This window comes from Peromyscus leucopus, chromosome 5, assembly GCF_004664715.2.
Source record: "Peromyscus leucopus breed LL Stock chromosome 5, UCI_PerLeu_2.1, whole genome shotgun sequence".
NCBI classification, from domain to species: domain Eukaryota; kingdom Metazoa; phylum Chordata; class Mammalia; order Rodentia; family Cricetidae; genus Peromyscus; species Peromyscus leucopus.
Genome location: NC_051067.1, coordinates 48,873,557 through 48,885,800, shown reverse-complemented (window position 1 = coordinate 48,885,800; position 12,244 = coordinate 48,873,557). Strand labels below are relative to the sequence as shown.

General features: G+C 42.1%; 1 protein-coding gene across 2 annotated transcripts in view; it reads right to left on the bottom strand.

Annotated features, from left to right (window-relative positions):
* Positions 1-12,244, bottom strand: part of Mtr (5-methyltetrahydrofolate-homocysteine methyltransferase) — an 85,864-nt gene that overhangs the window by 61,887 nt on the left and 11,733 nt on the right. For both annotated transcript variants that reach the window (XM_028859680.2, XM_028859672.2), the window contains exons 4-8: positions 11,172-11,241; positions 8,917-9,009; positions 7,004-7,110; positions 2,815-2,877; positions 2,276-2,370 (exon numbers count right to left, since the gene is read on the bottom strand). In XM_028859680.2, coding sequence (XP_028715513.1) covers positions 2,276-2,370; positions 2,815-2,877; positions 7,004-7,110; positions 8,917-9,009; positions 11,172-11,241 — 428 coding nt within the window. The remainder of the gene's footprint in view (positions 1-2,275; positions 2,371-2,814; positions 2,878-7,003; positions 7,111-8,916; positions 9,010-11,171; positions 11,242-12,244) is intronic.

The following is a 12,244-nucleotide window of genomic DNA, read 5'->3' as shown; positions in this document are numbered from 1 at the left end:
TCAGAAACATCATCTTTCATTCAAAATATTTATTTATACAAGTTATAATAGATGAATATGGCAGATACATGTCACTGCATATTTGGGAAGATCCATAGAATGTACAAAAGTGAGCTCTAATATACACTAGTATTTGGTTAATAATGTATTAATACCATACCACACCAAGGCAAGTTGTTAACAGGGAAACCTGGAGCAAGTGTGGGCAGGGAATGACTATAGAAAACTCTGCTTTCCATGTTTTTGTTGTTGTTGTTTATATAAGCCTGTACCTGATCTAAAGCAAGTATGATTCTCTGATCACTGATTTTCAACCAATCCTCACATCTCCCTTAAGACTGCTAAGCACTCGGGAGGCAGAGGCAGGTGGGTCTCTGTGAGTTCGAGGCCAGCCTGGTCTACAGAGCTAGTCCAGGACAGGCTCCAAAGCTACAGAGAAACCCTGTCTCAGAAAAAAAAAAAAAAAGACTGCTAAGTCCAAGTCCAGGCACAATGGCAGATGTCTGTAATCCCAGCACTCAGGAGGCAGGGGAAGGAGGCCTCCTCAGTGCCACAGCAAGTCTGAGCCCAGTTGTAGCTTCAGGAGACGCTGACTCAAAAACAAACATATAAAAAGAGGACTGCAAGGTCCAATGCATGGTTAACTTACACCTGAACAGACCTTTTTAGTTTAGCCATTTTACTAGTACGTTCGGTGGCTTTCATGGTAGGTCACTGTGGTGTTATAATGAGAATGGCCCCCAGAGGCTCACATGCTTCAGTTGGTGAAACTGGGAAAGTATAGGTCTGGCCTTGTTGGAAAAGGAGTGTCACTGGGGGCAGACTTCAAGGTTTCTTAAGACTTTCATCATCCTCTGCCTAGTGTCTCAAGATGGGAACTCTCAGCTACTGCTCCAGGGCCATGCCTGCCTGCTGCCATTCTCCCTACCATGGTGGTCATGAACTCTAACCCTCTGAAACTGTAAGCCCTAAATTAAGTGCTTTCTTTTATAAGTTGTCTTGGTTGTAGAGTTTTATCATAGCAACAAAAAAGTAATCAAGTAATCAAGACTACTGTCACCTGGATTCAACATATAAAAATTAATGCTATAAATCGCTGTGCTATCTCTAGTAAGGATGCTTGAATGTTTTCCAAACTTAGTTCCAATGCTAATTTGTCTTTTCCACTGTTATTACCCAGCCAAGCAGTCTTCAACCGCAAGTACCTAAAGATAACAGCAAGTAATGTCCACTCAGTTCTTGGGGTTCTAATAAAGCCCAAAAGAAACATCACATATGGATATTTCTTATCAACTATTCAGTTCTCATAATGACATTAAGTCACTCTGGCACACCCATGTATTCTGTCTCTCTGCTTAGCAAACTCCGGCTCAAGTCTTCCAACACAGTTCAGATGTTACCATGTCTAAAAGCCATCTCTGAATCTTACAAGGACTCACCACTACGTACAGCCATTTCCTTCACTGTTTCTATACAGCACCATCCATCTTACCGTTTGCTTTTGGGGTGAGGGAACACAAGGGAGGCATGCACATCTGGAAGTCAGAGGACAACTTGCACAAGTGGATTTTCTCCTACCATGTGAGTCCTGGTGATCAAATCAGGTCACCAAGCTTAGCAGCAAGCACCTTTACCTGGTGAGCCATGGTTTACATTCTTATTTAGTGAAGGGTTTCTTCTTAATGTGGACTATTTCACTTGGCCAGTATTCCAGAGTACATAGCCAGATTTCAATAAATGATGAATTAATAATAACACAGGATTCTACTGTTTTTTGTTAACAAAGAGTCTGTGTTAACAGTCAATCATTAAACAATAGTTTCTCATATGTTAACTCTTTTCACATGATTGTTAACTTCTATATACCCTCCATTAAGAGATAAAAACCTGACCTTTAACATTCCTACTTTATTTTACTCTGGAGTGCCTCCACTTGTCCCACAAATAGGGAGGGACATGGCCTTAACACTTGCAATCACTGTTCTGAAAGTGTAAACTGACTGCAGTGGCCTAAAGCACTGCCGAGCCAAGCAGTGTTAAAGCATAAGCAGACTCGGAGGCAAACACTTGACTGCCCAGAAGGTATGAGAACTCTCCTGATGTCACGTGGCCCGTTTATTACAGTACCCTTGAAGCCCTTAGAGTAAAGTCTGAAAGACTGGAGGAAATCTAGTGCATCATGGAAATGGCACAGTGGAAAACAGAAGCAAGGCCTCTCTGAGGCCACATTGTGCAGCCCCCAGTACAAGTGCCCCCAAAAGAAAGAGCCACTCACCACAAAGGGTCTGAATGAGACACGCTGATGACAAATGCCTCTCCTGTCTGGCCAGAAAGAGTCCGTCCACTTTTATCAACAATGGTCCCAGAAATCTGAATTAACAATGTAACAGATCAACAATATAGACTCTGGTAAAGAATACAGTCACAAAGACAGAAACAAACAAGTGAAAGTTTTTCGTTCTTTCACGAGGGAGAGCACTGGCAGAATGGATACATGCCAAGTGACTGAGGAAGAATGACAGCCTTAGACGTCACACGCCCACGTCCATCCCTCTGTGAGCTCTAAGGAGACCAAGTCTTTAAGCCTTTGGTCTCTTCTGAACAGCCTGTCCTCCACCAATCACTTCTAGGTTCATTTTCCTTATCTTTCCAGAGGTAAGAAAGAGGCTATTGATGGGAGGAAGGTGAACAGAGGGGTAGTTTCTGAAAGATATTCTATCATTCCAGGGAGGGAGAAAACCTACAACAAAACCCTAACTGTAAAGGAATTTTCTTAGAGGGAGAGGATTTTCATGCACATATTTAAGAACTTACAAAGATAGGCCGGGGAGGAGCATAATTCTCTTCAAAGAGTTTCTGGAGTGCAAACAAGGCCGCCTATCAAGAAAAAAAAGAATACCTTAATTTCTGGGAAAGGTCCAAGGTCAATCTAACTGCCTGATCAGCATACCCCTTTCCTAAGACCTCTTCAGGTGGGATACACACAAAGCTGAGGAAAGGAAATCTTCCCTAAATGCATGACACCCTCTCAAGTGTAACCCTGGACACACTAACCAATGCTCAGGTGAGGGATCTCAAGTGTAACTCTGACACACTAACCAATGCTCAGGTGAGGGATCTCAAGTGTAACTCTGGACACACTAACCAATGCTCAGGTGAGAGATCTCAAGTGTAACCCTGACACACTAACCAGTGCTCAGGTGAGGGATCTCAAGTGTAACTCTGACACACTAACCAGTGCTCAGGTGAGGGATCTCAAGTGTAACTCTGACACACTAACCAATGCTCAGGTGAGGGAATGGCTCAGAAGTGGAGCCCTGCCTAGCATGGTGCTCAAGTCCTGGGTTCAACCCCAGAACCATAAAAATAAAATAAAATAAAATAAAATAATCTGGATTCACCTAACAAGCTAATTATTTCCTCTGAAGTAGAGCAGAAGAGCTAACTTTTCTTTCTTTCCTCCCTCAATCAAAACAGAAGTAAATACAACAAAATGCCCTGCCTATTTGTCAGCCCTTCATATACATCAAAGGTAGGTTAAAAAAAAAAAAAAAAAAAAAAAACAAAGATGTGCATCCCTAGAAAAATCCTCAGGAGCCTGGGTTGTAAAACTCCTTCCCTCTGTTAACAGTCCACGTTTAAGTCCCAAGCAGTAATCTTCTACTTCTTCTTCCTTTTACCATTAGTCACTGATGTGAAGATGAACACCTCTGAGATTGGAATGTAACTTGTCATTTAGATGAGTTTTTCCAGTGATGGGTTGTTTTGTTTTTCATGGAAAGTTCTTAAGTCAACAACACTGAATGCTGGTGTGGTCATGAACACCTGTAATGCCAATACTTGAAAGGCTGAGGTAGAAGGACCTCAAGTTTGAGGCCAGCCTAGGAGATCAGTTCTAGGTCAGCCTGGGCTACATAGCAAGACTCTGTGACAAAAACAACAAACTGGAATTCCTATTTTAGAAAAAAAAATGATCCTTAAAATCTTTTTTGTTTTTGGGGTTTTTTGTTGTTGTTGTTGTTGTTGTTGTTTTGGTTTTTTGGTTTGTTTTGTTGTTTTTTAAGACAGGGTTTCAGTATGTAGCTCTCGCCACCCCGAACCAGACTAGCCTGAATTCAGAGATCTGCCTGTCCCTGCCTCCCGAGTTCTGGGACTAAAGGTGTGCAGTACCACCTCTGCCTGGCTGTGTAAAATTTTATGCCCTTAAAATCTTAGTTTTGGGGTTTTGTTGTTGTTGTTGTTACTGTTTGGTTTTTCAGGAGTTTTTCTGTGTAACAGCCTTGGCTGTCCTGGAACTCTCTTTACAGACTAGGCTGACCTCAAACTCAGAGATCCACCTGCCTCTGCCTCCTTGATGCTGGGATTAAAGGAGTACACCACCACCGCCCAGCTATGAGTCACCACCCCCTGGCTATGTAAGATTTTTTACCCTTAAAATCTTATAGAAAATAAATACATCAGAATAGCCAGAAAAGTTCTAGGTAAAAGAACTACCAGTCATTCAAACTATTCTAAAGCTATAGCAAACAATATAGTAATGCCACATGAACAGACTTCTGGAAAGGACTACAGAATTTTGGGTGTCTTAGTTCCATTGCTGTGATAAAACACCATGATCAAAAGCACCTTAGGGAGGAAAGGGTTTATATCTGTCTTATGGGTTACAGTCCATCAAAGGAGAAGCCAAGGCAGGAACTTGGAGACAGGAACTGAGCAGAGACCATGGAGGAATACTGCTTACTGGTTTGCTCCCCATGCCTTACTCAGTCTCCTTATACAACCTAAGACCATCAGCCAAGGAGAGGTACCACCCACAGTGAGTTTGGCCCTCCCATATCAACCACAGACTTCCTTACAGGCCAATCTGATGGAAGCATTTTCTCAGTTGAAGCTCCCTATTCCCAAATGACCCTGACTTCTATCAATTTGACAAAAAAACTAACCAGGACAGGTTGTTGAAAGACCCTAACCCTTCAGGCTTACACCCCCCAAGCCCCAGGAGAATGAGGAACTAAAAAAGCTAGTCCAAAGGCAAACTGATTCAGCCACCCCTGCCACAATGTAACAATGTAAAGAGATTTCTATTAAGAGATGTGCTCAACTGTGACTGAGATAATTGCAAGTGTTCCAGGAAAGACCACTGTAATCTTTGTGTAACTCTCACTCCTACCCTGATACCCCCTTGAGGTTTCGGGAAGAATGTGCATGCCAACGTGACTCTACCCACCCTGTGATCAGGCCATGATCTTGTGAAATTAGCCTCTAGACATAAATCAATCAAAACAAAATTGTATGGGAATTGTAATCTTGTGGCTTTTGTGGGTTTTTCCTTTAAAAGTACCTATGTGGCTGCAGTAAGATGCGGACCTTGCCCTCAGGACAAGGAGAGCCCGACTATACAGCTGCTTCAATAAACCTCCTGCTGTTTGCATCAACTGGACCGGAGTCTGGGTTCTTGAGGCACCCACTCGAGAAGGTAGTACCCTGGGTCTGGGGTCTATCATTGTCTTATGCATCATTCATGTCACTGAGAAATAATAAAGTATGTAGGGATGGAGAAATGGCTCAACAGTTAAGTGCACAGGTTGCTCTTACAGAGGACCCAGGTTCAATGCCCAACACCCATGTGACAGTTCACAACCCTCTGTAACCCCAGTTCCAGGGAATCCCAAGCCCTCGCTTGCCTCTGTGGTCATTAAGCATATACGTGATATATAAATATACATGCAAGCAAAAACACATAAACATATAAAATGAAAAAAATTAATGAAAAATAAAGTGTTTAACAGATGTTATTAGGAAAAGGAGATAATCTTACACAAATGTCCTCCCTACTTCATACTTCAAAATAAATCCCAAATATATCATTGGAAAAATTTCTATTATAAAAAAGAATGTATAGAGCCTGCAAGATGATTCAGTGGGTAAAGGTGCCCACTGCCAAGCCAGATAGCCTAAGTTTGATCAAGGGACCACATGGTGGAAACAAAGAACTGACTCCCCAAGTGTCCACCGACATAAACACTGATGCACTATGGCACTCACATACCCACACACATACACACAATAAAGTGTTATAAATTTATAAATATCAAAGATAATCGGTTGATGAAACACTTTCCTTACAAGCATGAGGACCTGAGTCCAATCCCTGTAACCCACTTTAAAAGCTGGTGATACACACTTGTAATCCCAGTTCTGGGGAGGTAGAAACAGAAGGTCCCTGGGGCTTGCTGGTTAGCCAGTCTAATTAGAGAGATCCACAACAATGAGAAACCATCTAAAATGAAGTGGATGGCATCCTTTAAATTTAAGGACTCCTGAGGATGACACCAAGTTTATCCTCCATCTTCCACACGCCCCCTTACACATGCATACGTATATACACATAAATGCATGTGTACACATATACACTTCCACATGAAACTGCATAATCAATACAGGCCACATATTTTAAAACTTAAAAATTCAGTAACTCTTTTTTAATCTTTTCCACCAAATTTAAAAAAAAAAAAATCTACCCTAGTGCTTTATATTCTTGTTTAGCTGCCCATGTTTCCAATAAAAACAATACTGTGATTCTTTTCAGTTGTGTATCTGCTAGTTCCGTGGTTATGTACACACACTGCTCTTCCAGAGGACCCAAGTTTGATTCCCAGCAACCGTATCAGGCAGCTCAAAACCACTGGTAAACTCTAGCTACAGGTGGAATCAGATGCTTCTAGACCCCGTGGGCATCTGTACTGATGTGCATAGACCCACACACACATACACATCATTTTTAAACACACAATAGAAAAAAAGAGCAGAGGGCATAAATTACTGAAAAGGAAATACTGTTTCTAGATGGTATACACACTCATGAAAGAGGCAATCAGAGACAGACTAAAACGGAGCAAACACAGCAACTTGTTTAACTTCAGCAGCAGCTACTATTATCTTCTAACTGTATGGGATTCTTCACAGCCCTCCATCATCCCACTCCATTCTTCCCCTCACTTACTTTGGCATTGGCTGTATCAAAAATAGTTTCAATGAGTAAGATATCAACACCACCATCCAGCAGTCCTTTGGCCTGTTCCTCGTATGCTTCAACAAGCTCATCAAATGCTGCAGAAAACAAATCACAGACAGTGCATCAGAAACCACCACCTTCTGAATGACACCATGGTGTGCCAAGCTCAAGTCCGGCACCTGTGAATCATCGATGGTTTACAATGCAATTGTTTAAGGGCAGCACTGTGTAAAAACCAAATACAGTGGTAGGAAATAATCAACAAACAAAGTTGTTCCTACACCACTGCCATGTGCCCTCCACTTCTCACATATGAGCTAGGAGTGGGAAGGTGCACTAATTTGTTGAACTGTGTACTTTATTCTCAACATCTTTAAAATAAACACATCAATCACTCTTCCCATAGATCACCTTAACCCACTAAGAGGCAAATCTAAGAAACGAGATTTAGGGGCTGGAGAGATGGCTCAGCCGTTAAGAGTACCTGCCACTCTTCCAGAGGACCAGAGAGAACCCAGCACCCACACCAAGCAGCTTCAACTGCCTATAACTCCAGTTCCAGGTGACTCACCACCTCATCTGAATTTTACAGGCATACACATGCACACACACACACACACACACACACACACACACACACACACAAATACAATAAATGAGATCTAGATGCATCACAGGCTAAATCTCTAATAAATGTTATGATCCCATGGATTTCCCCCCTCTCAGTTTACAAGAAGCCACCTCTCCAGAAGACAATTTTGACGGAACCGACAGTGTTCACTAACTACTAGGTTAATATTGTAAGAAATGTCCTGTGTCGTCTATTTCCAGTGAGAAGTCATCTGTCTTCTCACTCTATCTCCCAACCAAAAAGAAAAAACTGCCTAGCTATTTAACAGAGACCCCTGCTGTGCTAGCTAGGTAGTTACCCCTGACTTCATACCGTTTGGGAACAGGCTCCCACTGTCACATCCAGGGAACACGGACCACACCAGCCTGGGAAGTGCCACTCTTAGTAAAGACGCACAGCAGCACAGCGTGCACTATTCTGTAAACGAAATCCCATAAGCTGTACTCGCCTGGACTTGTCGCCTACACAAAAATCCACTACCACAGCGGTATAATTAGCTCTAGGGTTTTAAATCTTTCATACAGTATTAATGCTCACAGACTGACCTACACTCTCAATTTTTTGTCAAATCTTAACAAAGCAAGTTTATATATGCTAATTTGTACCTATAAAGCCAGTATGTTTAGATATTTTAGACTGCTTTCGGGAATTGAAAGGTGATATAAACTGGGCATGGTGGCTCACACCTGTGATCCCCTCACTCAGGAGGCTGAGACGAAAAGACTGCCACAAATCTGAGAGCAGCATGGGCTAGACAGAATGCTAGGCTGCCTAGTCGGAACTACTGTGTCAGATACTGTCTTAAAAAAAGATTTTAAAAAAAAATTCAAAAAGTGAAGGGCAGACAGGGGAAAACAACACAGCAGTTACTTTATAGTAGACCAAGAGCAAATACCCAATTTGCTTGATGTCTTCCTGGTAAGTACTGGTTCAGCTAGCTTTATAGGAAGCACTGACATATGACCGTGAACAGCTGAGAGCAAGCTCAAATAAGGACAGCCGCTAACATTAGAGTATTTCAGTCCCTGACACAGGTCCACTGTAAGCCCCTGACACAGGTCCACTGTAAGCCCCTGACACAGGTCCACTGTAAGCCCCTCACACAGGTCCACTGTAAGCCCCTCACACAGGTCCACTGTAAGCCCCTCACACAGGTCCACTGTAAGCCCCTGACACAGGTACAGTCCCATTTCTGAGGTCTCACTTTGTAGATTTGTAGATTGCTGAAGCACTTCCCCAAGGTCTGTGATTGTATGCAATGAATACTCACTGATGTTCCTGTAATCTGGCCTTTCCACCGATGGGGAGACAGAAAGTGTCTTATTAGTTGGACCCAGAGCGCCAGCCACAAACCTCTTGATTCCTTTGGGAAAAGAAAAAAAAGTGTGAAATCACCAGTCACTCAAAACGTTTAGGATCAATAATCTCAGTTCTCAGGAGTCAGAAGCAAGTCTGTGAGTTTGAGGCTGACCTGGGCTACCTAACTCCATCCCAAAATAAAATAAAAAGGTCTGGGACTGGGGCTTAGTGGTAGAGTGCTTGTCTAGCACACTCATCCTGGTTTACCTCCCCCAGTAAAGAAAAAGGGAGGTGAGGGAGACTTTTCCTATAAGGCTATAATCCTCTATAGCTCAGAAACCTAAAAAGTTCTAAAAGCCTAATTTTTTCAAAATTCATTTGAAACAAAACTTCTATTGAACTAATAAAAGTCTATTTAATTTTTATGTCACTGAGTTGACAGATTCTCTTAACATATTTGTTCATGACTAGGAAAATCACACAATAAAAGGGATATAAATATCATTGCCGTTAACAATTCAAAACAGCTCTCAAACAGCAAATCCAAGTATTTCTATTACAGTTGTGTGTTGGCATACTTTCTCCCTATTCTTGAGAAAAATTCAAAGTCTTGAATTTAACAAGGTGATTCACATTAGAACATAATGTGAAATGCTTTATGGTATTACATTGCAGACCTTTCACTAGAGTAAATATTAAATCAGAATTAACAATTATAAAGCCTGAAATTCCAGTATGAAGCAGAATGAATATTGCTCTAGTCAGCTCTTTAAAAAAAAAAAAAAAAAAAATCCTGCCTCAGGGGCTGGAGAGATGGCTCAGTGGTTAAGAGCACTGGCTGTTCTTCCAGAGGACCCATGTTCAATTTCCAGCACCCACATGGCAGCTCTCAACTGTCTATAGTTGTAGTTATAGTGACTTGGCATGCTCACACAGAAATACATGCAGGCAAAGCACCAATGCATACAAAATAAAAATAAATAATTTTTTTTTTTTTTTTTTTTTTTTTTAAATCTTGCCTCTAAGCCAGAAGTGAACTTGTTTCTATAGCAGCCTGGGAAGTTGTGCTCATAGGCATATCAGAACATAAAGCCAGGAGTCCTATAACTCATTACTTGGTGATTTTAGTAACATAAATTGTTACTGGGCTTTGCTTTACAATTACACAGAGGAAGCCTGCCAACTAGCTAATAATGCCTGGGTAAGACACCACCCATCTGTAATTCTAGCATTAGGGAGGTAGAGGCTGGAGGATCAAGAGTTCAAGGTCCTCCTCTGCAGCACTGGTTGAAACCTGCCTTGGACTCCAAGTCTGCCTCAAAACAAAAAGAGAAAAGAGAAATTATTTTGCAGCCTATGAAAAGGTTTCAGGCCTAAATGTTCTTTATCTTCCCCAGTGCTGAATAATAGCAAAGATAGTTGTAAGGAAAATGTCCTTATCTTTCCCTGTTTGAACTGGTTCAATAGCCCATGACCACCTCTCTGTTGGGGTAATAGGCTCTGCAAGTCCATGAACTTAAATGTTATCTCTCAGAAACAGATTTCCTTGTAAACTGCTTTGGTCTTCTACATTAGTATGCAGTCAGTAACTTCCTAACAATTTCTTCCCATCTTTCCTACTGGCAATAACTTCACAGTCCCAAATCTTTCAGAGCTCGATACATTTCTTCTACTGCTTTCCCTGTCTCGAAGCCTCTCACCAGCCCAAATGTTCGGATGGCAGCTAGCCAGGAGGTTAGTTATTTCAAGAACCACTTTCCAAGTCCCAGCAAGATTGAATCTAATGCTACAGCCCTCTGTCAGCCAGGAAGAGCAATCAGGTCATCAGCAGTCTACACGAGAAAATGCTCAAAAGGCAATCACTGCTTAAATAAGCCAGGCATGAGGAAGAAGCCAGCTTTAGAAAGATAACATCAAATACTCTAATATTAACCAAAATCAAATCAGCCAGTTGCTATTTAATAACCCAGTGATGTGCCTAGCTACCAAATCAGGCTATGAGCATCAGTAGGGTAAAAGAGGAAACTCTGAACTGGAGGTCCAGGGGAACAGTGTCACTTCGGAGACACTGAATGGTTCTCTATACCACTACTTACGGGAAGTAGCCTGCAAACAAGTAGAGTATTTGCTCCCAAGCCAAACATCATGTAAAAGAACACTGGACATTAGAGCTGAGACCATCAAAGAACTTGTGTGTGTGCAATAAAGAAGGAGAACGTCCCTTACCTGTCTGCAGAGTTATCTCCTCAGCGGCTCTTCTGGCCACATCTGCAGAGCACTTGTTCATCCGGTAGGCCTAACATATCAACCACTGAAGTTAGTCTGTCCTGCTTTTCCTCCATCCAGCAAGGGATCTATAACTAGCTAATTCTGAGATGAACTCATCAAAGAACTAGCATGAACTAATGAGGGCTGAGTGAAGCCACACATTGATATCTGGTCCTCTAGCATGTCAAATAAGTTCATACAGCCAAATATTACACAAATTAATAAAATATTCTAACCCAGGTGTGGTAGCCTATAATCCTAGCACTTGGGAAGCTGAGACGGTGAATTCAAAGTGTGCCAAGGATATATAATGCAATACTGTCTTTTTTTTTTTTTTTTTTTTTTTTTTTTTTTTTTTTGGTTTTTCGAGACAGGGTTTCTCTGTGTAGCTTTGCGCCTGTCCTGGAACTCACTTGGTAGCCCAGGCTGACCTCGAACTCACAGAGATCCGCCTGCCTCTGCCTCCCGAGTGCTGGGATTAAAGGCGTGCGCCACCACGCCCGTCTTGAAAGAAAAAAAAGAAAGAGGAAAAGTATTCTAGTGGGAAAACCACCAACATTTGAGAGAGGAAATCTAAGATCTAAGAGCGTCTCAGCCACTCCAGAATCAGTTGGCAGTTCTCAGAGTAGCTTTCCCGGGCCCAGATTTTCTTACTGGACTATGGTGGGAAGAAGCAGTTCTAAACTTTCTGTAGATTAACATCTTAAAAATCATGCCATCGGTGTTGGCACACACCTTTAATCCCAGCACTTGGGAGGCAGAGGCAGGCAGATCTCTGAGTTCAAGGCCAGCCTGGTCTACAGAGTGAGCTCTAGAACTACACAGAGAAACCCTGTCTTAAAAAAAAAAAAAAAAATCTGATAAAGAGTGCTGGAGAGATAGATCAGTAGTTAAGAGCATTGGACACTCTTCCAGGGGACCTGAGCTCAATTCCCACCATGCACATGCGTCTTACAATCGCCTGCTAATCCAGTTCCAGGAGACCCAATACCCTCTTCTGGCTTCCACGGGCACCAAGCACATTCATGAGT